Source organism: Polistes canadensis, unplaced genomic scaffold, assembly GCF_001313835.1.
Source record: "Polistes canadensis isolate GaletaPanama2010 unplaced genomic scaffold, ASM131383v1 scaffold_8, whole genome shotgun sequence".
NCBI lineage: Eukaryota > Metazoa > Arthropoda > Insecta > Hymenoptera > Vespidae > Polistes > Polistes canadensis.
In genome coordinates this window covers 1,221,021-1,235,882 of record NW_014569555.1, presented here as the reverse complement: position 1 = coordinate 1,235,882, position 14,862 = coordinate 1,221,021, and the positions used below count along the sequence as shown (strand labels likewise).

Sequence of the window (14,862 nt, the reverse complement as noted above, 5' to 3'; positions counted from 1 at the left end):
TTAAATATATTTATTTAAAATTTTATTACAATAGAACTATACTATTTATACTAGCAAAGAATATACCATATACTATCATATATTATCAAAGAATACTCATTTTTTCTGCTGTTTCGGTTCTATGCCAACTTTTTTGTGCTATACTTGAATAAAGAAAATTTTCCTATTACCCTTAGAAATTTACCGATCGGACTGTATCCGTGATGAATACACTCAATATTTTTCGAAGAGATGGCACTATCGTAGTTCTTGCCGACAAAACAGTTTTAATATTGTGGATTTTAATAAGTTGCATTGACGTCAGTCTGATTCTTATTTCAAGTATAAATAAACATTGCTTCAAAATATTCAGAAAATAGAAATTTGCTTAAAATGATCAAATCCCATGTTATTTTTGTTCCTACAAATTCGAAATTATTTCTATACAACGAACATGATATCATATCAATAAGTCGGTGTATATTATTGAATCAATTTATATATATAAATTCCATCTATAATGTATTTACATTTTAATATGCAAATCTGTTATTAAAATTTAGATGAATAAAATATTAATAACTTTTATTAATCAATGATATGAATTAATTCAAGAATGAAATAGTATTATATTTTATTATTTATCATATGTATTTAATTTTTTTTCGTTCATTGTCCAACCAATGACAATAACAATATAGGCAAGTAGGAGATAGACAAACGTTGATTGGTCTACTCTTGTGACATGGAACTGTCATCTAGCAGACAAAATAGAAACTACAAAGAATATTATTTGTATGAATAGTGTATATATAATATGTGTGGTGTTCTTAAAATAAAATTAATTTAGTCGGTGTAGGTAGAAGTTTGCCATAATGATTTTTTAACACACACCATTTAACCATTTAATGGGTTATATTCATAGGAAATTTAGATAGAACAAATTTATATGTAAATTTTGTGTACGTGTTAATTATGGCGAAAACAAAAACTATTAGTAAGGGTTGTCCGAAATGTGAACAACAGGTAATTTAATTTAATATTTTTCTTTATATTCAATAAAATGTATTAGACATGACAGAAAAGTAAATTAATCTAATATATCTGGAGGAATGAGTCATAATGTGATAATTTAATCAGAAATTTGTTTTTTTTTTTAAGCTCTAATATAATAAATTCTATAAAAAAGTAATATAAAATAAATAATTACATTATTTATATATTGTTTTTTTAATTAAATTTTCTAAACATAATTAAAGTAATATCTAATATTAATATTAGATTTATACCAATCAAAATGATTGTTAGCCATTGTTTTTTTTATAAATTTATACCTTAAATTTCATTATTCCTTTTTCTAGGCAAACATTATGATTTTTTTATTATACACATATAATTAGATTTATGAATTTCTGTATTAATTATTTATCTATTAATTTTTTAGATATATATCAGAAATAATATTAAACCAGCAGTTCTAGTGTTAATTGAAAATATTTTATTTTAAGGTACCCGTTGCTTGTAAAGCATGTCCATGTGGACATTCATTTTTTAATGCACGGCGTAATTCCATCAAAAGTCCACCAAGTCCAGATAGTGGAGTTATGAAAACGAGAAGAACTAATCGTATCAAACGTGAGAAGCCAAATTATTATGATGCATTAGAATATGACAAACAAACAAAGAAAAGTTCAAAGGTATTCCATACCGTTACTTTTATACATCTATTAATATTTTTTTACCTTATATTATACGGTATGGTTTGTGATTATATAGAATATTAAATTAAATATGTGATAGTATTAAGATATTTAAAAAATATTATACATAAAATCCTTAACGAGTGATCTATAAGTTGCATTGAAAATCTTACAACTTTATATTCTTAGATAAGACGTGCTGCAGATACTTCCAGTGATATAGATTGTCGTCAATTAAATAAAAAGAAAAAAAGAAAAGGTAAAGGGAAAGGTAAAAATGGAAGTAGTAGTGGATTGGGTGATGACGATGATGAAATGGAAGGAATTAGTGGCTTATCTCCAGAAAAACAGTTAACATGCTCTCTTATTTTACAAGAGCTTAATAATAAAATGAAGGTAGTAGCGTGGAAGCCATCATGAATTGTTTTCTCTACGCAGAGAATGTACATATAATAATGTGATTATAAGATGTGTTTTGACTGTACAAATACTTTTCTTTTTAAAAATGATTAACTTTTTAAAGATAGTTAATGAATGTTCTCAATATCTTTTGAATAACGTCGAAGACACATCACAAAGCAATATAATTTACGATAAAGAAATATTCTCTATGTATATACATATTTGTACTTTTACAAACAAATATTCTTCTTCCTCTTTTTTTTCTTTTTTCTATCTGTGATTTTTGCTAATAGAATTTCTCTATTTATTCAATCTTCTTTCTACCAATTTTTAGTTAGATAACAGATATATTTATATTTCCACAATCAATAAGACTATTATAAGACAATTGATCCAAATGGAACAAAAAAAAACTAATAGCATACAAATGTAAATAGATATATCAAATATGAAATATGAAATTATGCAACAAAAAAAAAAAGAAGGTAGTCTAATTGTAATTACCGTGCTTCAGTTTGTTATTAATGACAGATTTTGTACCTTTTTATATATATATATATAGATATATATATATATATATGGAGATATATATATATTTATATATATATACACATTTATAATGTAATTAAAAATATAATATTGTACATTGTGTGTGTAAATAATATGTAAATAACGAATTATAAAGGCAAATTTTGAAATAAAATAAAATAAGGATGTGATCTATACGCTCGTATTTTCATATTGTTCTGTGTTCAGTTCTAATTTTGTGCGCGAATTTTTATATATATCTATACAATTAATCGTTTACGTCATTAATAGTAATAATAATAATAATAATAATAATAATCAACGAGAGAATAAAGTAACAACAACAAGTAACAAGAGCAAGTAACAGTAATAACAACAATTATATTCATAAGAGATTTGATTGATCATGCAGAACATAACGATAATTTATTTCAATAAGTTGAATTATATGAATTATTTTTCAATGTATGAAGAATTATTCTCGATATAACTATCAACAAATTTATAAGAAACAAAAATTATATAGCGACAAAAATGCTGCGATTTATTATTTTTCTAATACACGTTTACTCTCTCTTTCTCTCTCTCTCTTTTTCTCTCTCTTTTTCTCTCTCTTTTTCTCTCTCTTTCTCTCTCTCTTTCTCTCTCTCTCTCTCGCTCTCTCGCTCTCTCTCTCTCTCTCTCTTTTCTTCAAGGAATATCACACACTTGCAAAATATTTTATTCTTTCACATTTGTATCTCCTTGACAATTATTATTTTCAGTATTATTAACGGGCAGCTTCGTTGGTTTTGGTACTTCATTGAATACCAATAGGAGAGGCAAACCTCCCATTACCATGCATGTACCCATACACAGGAAACATACGGTGTAACTTCCAGTCACATCACGTAAATAACCTGGAATTATTAGAAAAAAAAAATAAACGAGAATAAATGTTAATGCGTCATCGTTATCATCGATATAAAAATTTGAATAGCAAATCGTACCTGCGAGAGGTGGTATAGAAATAGCGCCAACACTTTGAAACATTCTGACCAATCCATAAGTCGAAGATATTTTATCAGTTCCATATTGGTCAGCAAGAAGGACGGGAACTAAAAGAAACCAACACCCCAAGCATAATCCGTACATTCCAACGGAACACGCTAAGACGTAAAACGAATGAGCCATTGGTATTGTTAACACCGCAACACCGGCACCAACGACACTGTAGAAGAAAGTTTCATTTCAATACTCTCAATGAATATAATTAAATTAAAAACATTTTGTTTTTTTAATGAACAAAACTAAAAAGAAATAATCAATGACCCAATGAAAGTAAAAGAAAAATCATGCCGAGTTCTAATACTAAAAAATATTACCTTCCAATGTATCCTTTTCGTCGATCAAAAAGTTGCAAATCAGAGAGCCAACCTAATCCAAGTCTGCCACATAAATCGAGAGCAGCCGAGATAGCTACGAGATAACCAGCTTCTGCTTTCGTATATCCACCCGCGTGAACATATGCTGGCAAGTAATATAACATATATGGACTTCCAGTCGACATTAGACTGACTGAAAAGCACATCATTATAAATTGTGGATTCTTCAATAAGGAAAGATCAATATAACGTGCAACTTTTTGCATTATCGTTTTGGGTTCTTCCGTAGTAGTCATAACATCGGTTTGGGGTATCGGTGCAGGACATACAACTGTGGCGGAAGACCTAAGAGATCTCAGGGATGATCTCGCTTTGTAGACGCACGTTGAGTCAGTTGATAAATCTTCAACGCTATGCAATATACTCGAGCTTCGTATTTTTGAAATTGGTTTCATCATAAGAGTTTCCCCCATCACGTCCTTCTCTTCGTCACTATCCGTTAATTCGACAGCTATCACGCTATTCTGATGGAATAATTCGTTGAGAAGATTGTGACGAGCCGTCGCATCATTGGCGAAGAGAAGATCGAGTTTCTGTTGCTTCGTTGCTTCCTGTCCGCCATTGCTGTCATTCTTTTTTTCACCAGACTTCACCCCTTTGTCGTTCGTTTCATTATCCGGAAGATAATTATTCTCAAGTGGCCTGTACAATGTCGCACTGACGCATACGTGAAGCATACATCCACCCAAAAGTAATATCGTACCGTGAAAACCAAAATTCTTGACTAACGTTTCGATTAAAAGGGGAAATACAAAGCTTCCCGCTGCTGTCCCTGATACGCATATACCGTTTGCTAGAGCACGATGCTTATCGAAGTATTGAGAAACGATTATGATGCCTGGTGTTGTCGACAATCCACCACCGATCCCTGAAAAAAATGGATTTTTATTTTCATTTATTCAAATTTCATTCAGTCTGAAATCTTTTATTTGAAAATTATTATTTCAATTTAATTTCTTTTTAGCTCGTAGATCTGTATCCAATTACTTTTGAATTGTTTGTTATTTTATTTTCTTAATAATTATTAGGACACTTTCGCAAAAATGATCGTTTCCGAAAGTCTGATTCAGCTCATAAAAATTTAAAAAGCTTTAATATAGAATAATTAATACGATGAAAAGGTAATAGCAGTGTCCGAAAAAACTGATCTAAATCATTCCTTATATTTTGAATTATTTTATATCTCATCTAATAATAAATGATCGGACTCACCAGTCAAGATACCAAATGTAAAAAAGAGATGTATCAAGCTGGTGGCGAAATAACTAGTCGTAAGTCCTAAAGCACAGAACAATCCACCGATGAAAACGACAGCACGGCAGCTATACTTTTGACACAGTATACTCGTTACAGGCGCTGAAATGAACGATCAATGTTAACTATGTAAGTTTCTACATCGATTGATTTTCTTTATAAATAAACTGCATCAACGTGACGAAGGAAATATTTTCCAAAACTTTATGCGTAGGTTTGCTTGTAATCATGCATATTTTATTATATAAGATTGGAGATCAACGTCCCTGAGAACGTAACAATTAATATTATATATGTTATAGATTAAAAAATATTCTATAAAAAATATATAATTCGTTCAAAATTGTTAAGAAAAATTTGCAAAATTTCAATTGGTGCGCGCGAAAAATGAACTAATATATAACAAAAAAAGAGTATATATATGCGAAAAGATATAATAATAATAATTGGAGAACGCATGACTCACCCAAGGCGAGACAAAGGCAAGAAAGTATAGCTGGTATCCAAGATGCAACCGATGCTGATGAGTCCTTGAACGTTTCCATGATTTCGACATAGAGGACGCCATAGGATTTGACCAGGCCAGCGACCCAAAATTGGACGAAAAAGGCACCAAATACGACGACCCAACCATATCCACCATCCAAAGGTATATAAGTAGGATTCCTTAGTTTTCTGGTATCTCTCCTTTTAGGTTTCTTCTTCTTCTTGGTTGGCGGGATTTTCGAATTAATGGTTTTAGAGGAACGAAGCTCACGGGATTTCGCTATCAATGGTCTAGCCGTTAAACTTGATATTGTTAAGAGATTTTCATTATCCTCGTCCTCGATCGTATCCGGTGGACTTTGTAAATGAGGTGGCACGACCGGTGTCGAGGTAGCAGTAGTTTGAACCATCAACGAGGCCGGCCTTTTAGGGGATGGCACGCCAGTACTTAAATCAAATACGGGTGCGGAATGAATCGAGAGTAAGGAACCCAGCTGATTCTGTTGATTCATATTTTCGTCGATGACGGCCGTACTGACCATCTCCTGTGACGCTGCTCCAATTCCTCCTGTGCCACAGCCGACCGTCGAGGTCGCACGGTCGACCGATCTACACGAATCCTGGAAACTCCATTCCCGTGGCAACGACATTTTTTACTGTCTTCGACGAAACGAAAACCGTAATACATTGGAATTACGTATTCTTTCTCTTTCACTCTCTCTCGCTCTCTCTCTCTCTCTCTCTCTTTCTCTCTCTCTCTCTTTCTCTCTAACTCTCTTATGCGTTTATGTTTAGGTCTAATGTTTTTTTTTCTTTTTAAGTTTTCAACCAAAAAGAGAAGAAGACTCTTGTTTAATTATCTTTATCTCTCTATTTTTTTTTCTTTTACCTTGCACTCTCACTTCCACTCTCTCTCTCTCCCTCTCTCTCTCTCTTTCTCTCTCTCTCTCTTTCTTTCATTCGCCCTCACCCTTCCTTTTTTGCTTGCTTTACATACGTTACCTAACAATCGTCTATGTATCTTGATCTATGTATTCGTATACGTCATAAGCTCTATATATTTATCTACCTATCTCTGTCTCTGTCTCTCTTTCTTTCACTCTCTCTCTCTCTCTCTCTCTCTCTCTCTCTCTCTCTCTCTCTCTCTCTTCCTTTTTCTCTCTTTTTAATTCTTATTATTTCCCTTTTTTTGTTTTTTCTTGACAGTGGTGTATAATAGTGACAAACAATAAAGAATCTTTTCTTTAAACACACACTCTATATTTCAGTCCTTTTCTTTGCAATGTTCTTCGTTACGTTGCCTTCTCTTGCCTTCTCTTGCCTTCTCTTGCCTTGCCTTGCCTTCTTGCCAACCCGGTAGCAATGTCTCTCACCATTTAACTTCTTATTCTCCACTGTTCCTTCTGTCACGATCAGACGGTTCCTCGGTAAATACAGAATGGAAGGGGGTTGCGCACGCACATGAGGTCGCCACGGGGTGGAAACCTACGGGATCGATATGCAGCAGGTACGAAATGATGAAATGACGCACTCTTTGTCTCTCTCTCTCTCTTTCTCTTTCCCTTTCTCCTTCTCTATTTTCCTTACTCTGTCTTTCTTTCTTTCCTTCTTGTCACAATCGCCATGTGTCGTAAAACTTTGATTATTGCTCGTCATCAATTTAAATGTTTTAAGAACAATCTACGTTTAGGATACACCTAAGGGATTCTTTGATTTCACATGGATTTGGATTCATTCTCTTTCCTGTTGATCTCTACGAATGAAAATAATGATTTATATATTATTGTAATATGCTAATAAATCGATAATAAATTTGCATAATAATTATACAAATTCATCCTGACATACCTCTTTAATACCATATTAGTTTGTTTATATATATATATACATATATATATATATATAATTTCGAATAAAATTTGTCTGACACAGTTGTTGCAGGTAAATATGATAAAAGAAAGTAAGAAAGAAAAAAGAAAAATGAAAAATAAAGCATTTATGTTTGCGTGTAGCTGCATTGACTTTATCCTTGATTATATATATCCCTTAGATAATGTAAGAATTCATATTTAAGTAGAGTTATTAGGCTGTTATTATTGAAACATGGAAGACACGTGGTAACTTGTGGTACCAGTGTTTACCTCCGTTGAAATATGATCAATATTTTAGACAAGTCTGATAATTTTATATAATATCTAAAATATACGATCATTGTAGATCATATCCTTATCTCTATCGCAATATTGCAACATATTATCAAATCTAAGGGAAAAGACAGGTGCAAAGAAGAGATCGAATTCGAAAGTTGGTGCCAAAATCTTTGAATTTACGATAGTGGGGATGGGAATGAATCCCTCACTTGCGCGCAGCATCCAACTGGATCAATGTATCCCAAGAGGAGGTCAGATCTTGGCTCTGTCCTCGTACTTCGGGCCATTATAACTTGGGCCGTGCCCAAGTATTCTTCTACTTGTTTCGTCAAATTTTTCAATCATTTTTTGGTGGGTGGATGAACGCGGTGTCGACAATATATTTGTATATCTAGTTTAGTTTTATCACATTTTATTTTTCTTTCTTTCGGTCTTTTCTTTTTTTTAATTCCTTGTCTTACCTCAAAGAGAGAAGAAATAAAACCGGGATTTAATTAAACGTCAGGTAGGTCGAGAGAGATCCGTTTTTTAAAGCATGCAAATTTTGACATAAATTTTCCTACATACTTCGTGTCTTTTCTAGACTTCAATTTGTTTACCCTATCGCAATGGGAAAATCTAGTAAAATGATAGCATTGATTTGTCTTCTGATGCTTTTCGAAGACTATAATCATGCCGCGAGACCATCCAGTCACAATAGTCCAACTTTGTTCATGATCGGTGGTGTCCTTTCAAACAACGAAAGCAAAACTTACTTTGCTGACACCGTGGCCGTGAGCATACATTTTATTGATACATTAATTATTATTTGATTTGAGCAAAAGGCTTTGTTTTATTGATACAAGCATAATGTAATTATTATATTTTAGCATTTGAACTTTGATTCGCAATACGTGAACAAAGGTATAACTTATCAGCACACTGTCATCGAAATGGACTCCAGTCCGATCAGGACAGCTCTCAGCGTTTGTAAATCTCTAATCGCTCAACAAGTTTATGCAGTAGTGGTGTCCAATCCTCTAACAGGTGATTTGTCACCAGCTGCTGTTTCCTATACCAGTGGTTTTTATCATATACCTGTAATTGGTATCTCTTCGCGTGATTCAGCATTTTCCGATAAAGTACGTCGATCTTTAGATCATACCTTACTTGTATTCATGAGGATGTAAGAGAAATTCTTACAGATGGGCAAACATATTTAGAAATATTTTTTCAGAACATACACGTGTCATTCTTACGAACCGTTCCGCCATATTCTCATCAGGCTGACGTGTGGGTTGAAATGTTGAAATATTTTAACTACATGAAGATCATTTTCATCCATAGTTCGGACACCGATGGTCGTGCTTTGCTAGGACGTTTTCAAACGACGTCGCAAAATTTAGAAGACGACGTTGAAATAAAAGTACACGTAGGTCCATCTGTCCTCTTCCGTCGTTTACCTTAAAACATTTTCTAATATCGATAATTATCTGTCCCTAAAAAAAAAAAACAGGTAGAATCCGTTATAGAATTCGAGCCAGGTCTTGATAGTTTTATGGAACATTTGATGGAAATGAAAAGTGCGCAAGCCAGAGTCTGTTTGATGTATGCCACGTAAGTAAAATCAATTTATTAATTAGAATAATCTAATCTTACGACAGATAAGAAGATCATTCGGATAGAAACGTTTGAATATATTTGTGTTTTTAACTTACAGAAAGACAGATGCAAAAATTATCTTCAGAGATGCAGCATCATTGAACATGACCGGAGCTGGATACGTTTGGATCGTTACCGAGCAAGCATTGGATGCACCTAACGCACCAGAAGGTCTTCTTGGACTGAAATTAATTAACGCGAGCGCAGAGAAGGCTCACATCAAGGACAGCCTGTCAGTTCTTTTACGATCTCACATGATAGGCACTCCTACATGTATATGCATGAAACTGTGTACATAGTTTCACAATTAGGTAAAACTTCCACTTCACACAATTCCACGATCACTTGGAATCGCATCTACTATGAAGAAAGGATTGAGATTGCTGAGATTTTTCTTCCTCTGATTATCTTCTTCAATTTACATCTTCTCGTCACTATCTCTTTACTCTTTACTCTTTTTTGCTAGCTTTATAATTGTAATATATAATTTTCTTTCTTTTTTTTTTTTTCTTTTTTTTTATATCAAATTTTGACTTATCTTGCACATCGTTTCATCTACAAGGTGCCTAACTTTTTTTTTAAAAACTGCTTACATATATAAAACTTGAAACTACTGTCTCATTTCTCAACGTAGTCATCCTGTATTCGTAAGTATATATTTTTTGACGTTCTGATTACATGATCGTTGTCTTTAGAAATTTATTTTGTCCAGTGGAAAATTGATTGATAATGCGAATAAGACACAACTTCTTGTCTTCTAAACCAATCATTCACAATGGCCATGTAATCAAATTGCGTCGATATTATAATAAAATATATACGCGTACAGAGTCACTATATGTTAAGAATTGAAAGTAATTTCAGCTTTCTGCTGTATGTAGTTTGAAAAAAAAAGAACTTAGGAGACCTTAGAACTTAAGAATGCATCTCTTAACAACAATATTTCTTGACTATTACACAGGTATCACTGAGATAAGAACCAGCATCATTTTAATTTGAAAACTTTGATGTATCGATGTTGGTTACAGATCTAAGGACTCTGATTTCATCTCATGGATGTTACTGCATGGAAACGTTGTCCCGTAGAAATTGTGTTGTGTGCATAAGTATATTTAAGTAATCCGATTATTAATTTTTCTGATGTCGAGGGTATATACTTACTATTCCAGATACGCATTTGTCTCTGCATTACGAGAAATGAACGAAAGTGAAGAAATTACGAGCGCTCCCAAGGATTGCGGTGATTCCGGAACGATATGGGAAACTGGGAGGAAACTTTTTGAGTATGCCTCATCGTGTTATTTCTTTTTATTTAACTCATTAGCTACAGTGCAATACATGTAGACGCGTTTCCATGAACATCGCGGTATTTCCTTGTTTCCTCCAATTATGCAATTTGATTGCGTTGATACAAAGTAACATTTATAAGGAAAAAAATAAATTAGCTACTATAGGAGCTCTTTAAATTAAAAAATGTTACACACCGAAAGGGAAAACGCTATCTTATATAGGCGCATAGTAGCTAAATGGTTAATATTTTTAAAACAAATTAGATATATTATAATTGCGTAATATATACGATTGTATGATTTAAGTTATATCCGTCAACAAGTTTTACCACATGGAGAAACTGGCAGAGTTGCTTTTGACGACAACGGCGATCGTATTTTTGCCGAATATGATGTTATTAACGTTAACGAAAATGGTCGGCAAGTTTCAGTTGGACAATACTTTTATCCAGCTGTAAGTATTAAAGATAAAAATGATTTATTATTAAAATTCTATGAAATGAACGAAAATCTCAACATTTGTATGAAATTTGATCGATATTTTATCAGAATGGAACAAAAATGAAATTAAGGGTTAACGAGTCGAGTATCATTTGGCCTGGACCTTCAAAAAATAAACCCGAAGGTTTAATGATACCAACGCACTTAAAGGTATTGACAATTGAAGAGAAACCTTTCGTTTACGTACGTGAAGCAAGCGAGAGTGAATCTTGCCTGCCTGATGAAATAGCATGTCCTCATTTCAAGATTGATGAAAACGAGAGTAAGTAATTTAATCAAATGATGTGTGCGCGCGTGCGTGCGTTTAACTGTGAAAATAATTAATGATCATGGAAATAAATGTGAAACCTTGTAATCTATAGATTCGAAGACGTATTGTTGCAAGGGTTATTGCGTTGATTTGTTGAAAGAATTATCAAAGACTATCAATTTCACTTATAATCTTGCTCTATCCCCTGATGGTCAATTTGGCAGTTATGTCATCAAAAATAATTCAGGTATATTACTAACAAACATTCTCTCGTATACATTTATTTTTATTTAAAATTTATTTATTATAATTAATTATTAATCTCTAACATAAAAAAAAAACAAAAGCAAGGAAATCTAACTTTTCAGTTGCAGGGAAAAAAGAATGGACAGGACTAATCGGAGAATTGGTGAACGAACGAGCGGATATGATCGTTGCACCATTGACGATTAATCCTGAACGTGCTGAATTCATTGAATTCAGCAAGCCATTCAAATATCAAGGGATAACTATTCTGGAAAAAAAGGTATCAGAAAAAGAGCTCCCGAATTTCAAACATAAATTCCCAAATTGAACTCTCATCCGAAGAAAAGATACTTGAATGTTAAATGAATCAAAAATCTTGTTTGATTCCAGCCATCTAGATCATCAACACTGGTATCTTTCTTACAACCATTTAGTAACACCCTTTGGATCTTGGTGATGGTTTCGGTGCACGTAGTGGCGCTAGTTCTGTACCTCCTCGACCGGTTTTCACCTTTCGGGAGGTTCAAACTAGCTAATACTGACGGCACCGAGGAAGATGCCCTCAATCTCTCGAGTGCCGTTTGGTTCGCATGGGGAGTATTATTGAATAGTGGAATTGGTGAAGGTAAATATGGTTTTTTCTTATCATTATACTTGGCATATAAATTAAACGACCTATTAGGAAAAATGTTCACCATGGCTACTAACAAGATTTCAATTATTATGTACTATATTATTTAGGTACTCCAAGAAGTTTTTCAGCTCGAGTATTGGGCATGGTATGGGCAGGATTTGCTATGATCATTGTGGCATCATATACAGCTAATTTAGCTGCCTTCCTTGTCTTGGAACGTCCTAAAACTAAATTAACTGGGATCAATGATGCCCGAGTAAGTAGACACAACAAGTTTTCTAAAAAAAAATATGCACACAATTAGAGAATAAAACAATAAATGTTGTTTTATATGTTGCATTAAAGCTCAGGAATACTATGGAAAATTTAACATGCGCTACAGTTAAGGGATCAGCAGTGGACATGTATTTCAGGCGACAAGTTGAACTCTCTAATATGTATCGAACGATGGAAGCTAACAATTACGATACAGCTGAAGATGCTATACGTGATATCAAAATTGGGTACGTATTATTCACACCTGTCCTTTCTTAATATAATTTTCAAAGCAAGGATGTAAATACGTACAATATGATAAGTCGTTTGTGTCATTTTTAGGAAATTAATGGCATTCATCTGGGATAGCTCACGTTTAGAATTTGAGGCAGCTCAAGATTGCGAGTTAGTAACTGCCGGTGAATTATTTGGTCGTTCTGGTTACGGAATTGGCCTACAGAAAGGTTCACCCTGGGCGGATGCCGTGACTCTGGCAATTTTAGACTTTCACGAAAGTAATAGCAACGCTATGATATCAGTATAAGAATAGATCAATGAAACATGAATATTTTTTTTTTTAACGAAGTGTAATAAAAAAGAAAAGACTTTAAAAAGTAACAAAAATAAGGAAGAACAATTTCCAAATGTAATAATTAATACTTCATATATCGTTTTTAGGTGGTTTCATGGAAAGTCTCGATAATCTTTGGATACTGCAAGGAAATCTACAACAATGCGAACAATTTGAAAAAACTCCGAACACTCTCGGATTGAAAAATATGGCAGGAGTGTTCATAGTGGTTGCGGTCGGTATCATCGGTGGTATCGGTTTGATTATTATCGAGATGGCGTACAAGAAGCATCAAATTAAAAAACAGAAGAAAATGGAACTGGCTAGGCACGCAGCCGATAAATGGAGAGGAACGATCGAGGTAAACAGCGATCGGCAGCCGATTTCGTTGTTTGATATGTTTCCATCGTTTCTTCAGAAATGTGTGTTTATCAGTAATCCTCAGGAAGCGACGACGAGGTAGCTGCGCTGAAGCATGTCCATTTCCCGAGGGACTTCCCTTCGAACCCTAGTAATAATAATTACGTGATAATTAGCGAGTTGCACAACTGACTGTGTGTAGAAATTATTATGAAGAAGTAGTTGTAGGTAAAACTAGTTGCAGATACATATATAATATATATATATATATATACATATACATTTACATATTTCATAAAACTTTTATCCTTCCTCTCGAGGAAATACGATACACGTAGGATCATCCTAAAAAAAACCCCATACACATAAATAACACAAAATAAAATTTGTAAAAAATCTCCATTAAAAAGATAATTGAAAATATTCAAATTGAATACAGCAAACATGTATTACATATCTCTGGACAATCCTACGTGTATTCCTACGTAACGTTAAATCGATCATAATAGTCAACATTTTCTTTTCGAGGGATTTCCTTTGCGATAAGATACTTATAAGTTCATTTGTATGTAACCCTTCATTTTATTTATGCAGAAGCGGAAAACACTTCGAGCTTCGATAGCTGCACAACGAAGAATTCAAAGCAATGGCCTGAACGACCCAACGACCGTCAGCTTGGCAGTCGATACGGTCGCCAGATGCACCGTCTTACCACGTAGTCCAGGAAGAGCATGGCCTGGAGATAGTGATATACGTCAACGACCAATGTCACGTTCTGAGGACGTAAGATTATCACCTGCCGTTTACACCGCCGATGTATCTCATCTTGTAGTTTAATTATTATATACATACATACACACTGTGTACTTACGTGTTCACAAAAAATAGTTTTTTAATATGTACAACTCTTTCATATATATTAACGCACACTACGAACTAAAGGAATTGTATTAATAGTTAAATTTAGGTCTCGTTCATTGAAATAAAAGAAAATTCTTTGATTGTTACAATTGCGACATATATTTACTTTTTATTTTGTTTCATATCAATTTATTTATTTTATTGTTTTACGTTTTTTAGAATTATCCACTGACGATTTGGGAATCAGCATCTTTGAAAGACGCGCCATATGTTCCAGGAGACGATGTATCTTGACTTGGTCGATAATCTATCGACGCGTCAAATCAAATGT

The 14,862-nt window shown here is 33.3% G+C and overlaps 3 protein-coding genes across 8 annotated transcripts; 2 read left to right on the top strand and 1 right to left on the bottom strand.

Moving 5' to 3' along the window:
- Positions 1–783: 783 nt before the first annotated feature.
- On the top strand, positions 784–2,555 carry LOC106791515 (UPF0547 protein C16orf87-like). Its single transcript, XM_014757194.1, has 3 exons — positions 784–1,005; positions 1,488–1,676; positions 1,869–2,555. Exons 1-3 carry the CDS (start codon positions 955–957, stop codon positions 2,097–2,099), a joined length of 471 nt encoding a protein of 156 aa, XP_014612680.1. The 5' UTR covers positions 784–954; the 3' UTR covers positions 2,100–2,555.
- Positions 2,556–3,181: 626 nt separating this feature from the next.
- LOC106791994 (monocarboxylate transporter 12) lies at positions 3,182–6,647 on the bottom strand. Its single transcript, XM_014758084.1, has 5 exons — positions 5,754–6,647; positions 5,246–5,389; positions 3,974–4,901; positions 3,599–3,819; positions 3,182–3,508 (listed from the first exon to the last, which is right to left on the bottom strand). The coding sequence occupies exons 1-5, from the start codon at positions 6,421–6,423 to the stop codon at positions 3,330–3,332; spliced, it is 2,142 nt and encodes a 713-aa protein (XP_014613570.1). The 5' UTR covers positions 6,424–6,647; the 3' UTR covers positions 3,182–3,329.
- Positions 6,648–8,386: 1,739 nt separating this feature from the next.
- LOC106791773 (glutamate [NMDA] receptor subunit 1) lies at positions 8,387–14,680 on the top strand. 6 transcript variants are annotated; one of them, XR_001382226.1, is made up of 18 exons: positions 8,387–8,428; positions 8,507–8,696; positions 8,793–9,044; positions 9,140–9,334; positions 9,419–9,519; positions 9,623–9,796; positions 10,734–10,847; positions 11,160–11,307; positions 11,403–11,616; positions 11,717–11,851; positions 11,973–12,130; positions 12,241–12,475; positions 12,592–12,740; positions 12,830–12,987; positions 13,082–13,254; positions 13,418–13,671; positions 13,746–13,821; positions 14,265–14,680. XR_001382226.1 is itself a non-coding variant. In XM_014757715.1 (18 exons), the coding sequence occupies exons 2-17, from the start codon at positions 8,532–8,534 to the stop codon at positions 13,746–13,748; spliced, it is 2,628 nt and encodes an 875-aa protein (XP_014613201.1). In that variant the 5' UTR covers positions 8,387–8,428; positions 8,507–8,531; the 3' UTR covers positions 13,749–13,769; positions 14,265–14,350. The 6 variants fall into 6 exon arrangements, 4 of the variants coding, with proteins under 4 accessions (XP_014613201.1, XP_014613165.1, XP_014613174.1 ...); XR_001382227.1 differs by having other exon boundaries at positions 13,746–13,898; XM_014757715.1 differs by having other exon boundaries at positions 13,746–13,769; positions 14,265–14,350.
- Positions 14,681–14,862: the final 182 nt, after the last annotated feature.

Excerpts from the sequence above, each read along its gene's own strand:
- LOC106791515 (XM_014757194.1), top strand. The coding sequence starts at position 955 with ATGGCGAAAACAAAAACTATTAGTAAGGGTTGTCCGAAATGTGAACAA. Across the intron at positions 1,006-1,487 it reads GTCCGAAATGTGAACAACAG|GTACCCGTTGCTTGTAAAGC; the intron begins GTAATTTAATTT and ends TTTTATTTTAAG. Across the intron at positions 1,677-1,868 it reads AAACAAAGAAAAGTTCAAAG|ATAAGACGTGCTGCAGATAC; the intron begins GTATTCCATACC and ends TTATATTCTTAG.
- LOC106791994 (XM_014758084.1), bottom strand. The coding sequence starts at position 6,423 with ATGTCGTTGCCACGGGAATGGAGTTTCCAGGATTCGTGTAGATCGGTC. Across the intron at positions 5,390-5,753 it reads TTGCCTTTGTCTCGCCTTGG|CGCCTGTAACGAGTATACTG; the intron begins GTGAGTCATGCG and ends CGTTCATTTCAG. Across the intron at positions 3,509-3,598 it reads TTCTATACCACCTCTCGCAG|GTTATTTACGTGATGTGACT; the intron begins GTACGATTTGCT and ends TAATAATTCCAG.
- LOC106791773 (XM_014757679.1), top strand. The coding sequence starts at position 8,532 with ATGGGAAAATCTAGTAAAATGATAGCATTGATTTGTCTTCTGATGCTT. Across the intron at positions 9,520-9,622 it reads GTCTGTTTGATGTATGCCAC|AAAGACAGATGCAAAAATTA; the intron begins GTAAGTAAAATC and ends TTTAACTTACAG. Across the intron at positions 11,308-11,402 it reads GACAATACTTTTATCCAGCT|AATGGAACAAAAATGAAATT; the intron begins GTAAGTATTAAA and ends ATATTTTATCAG.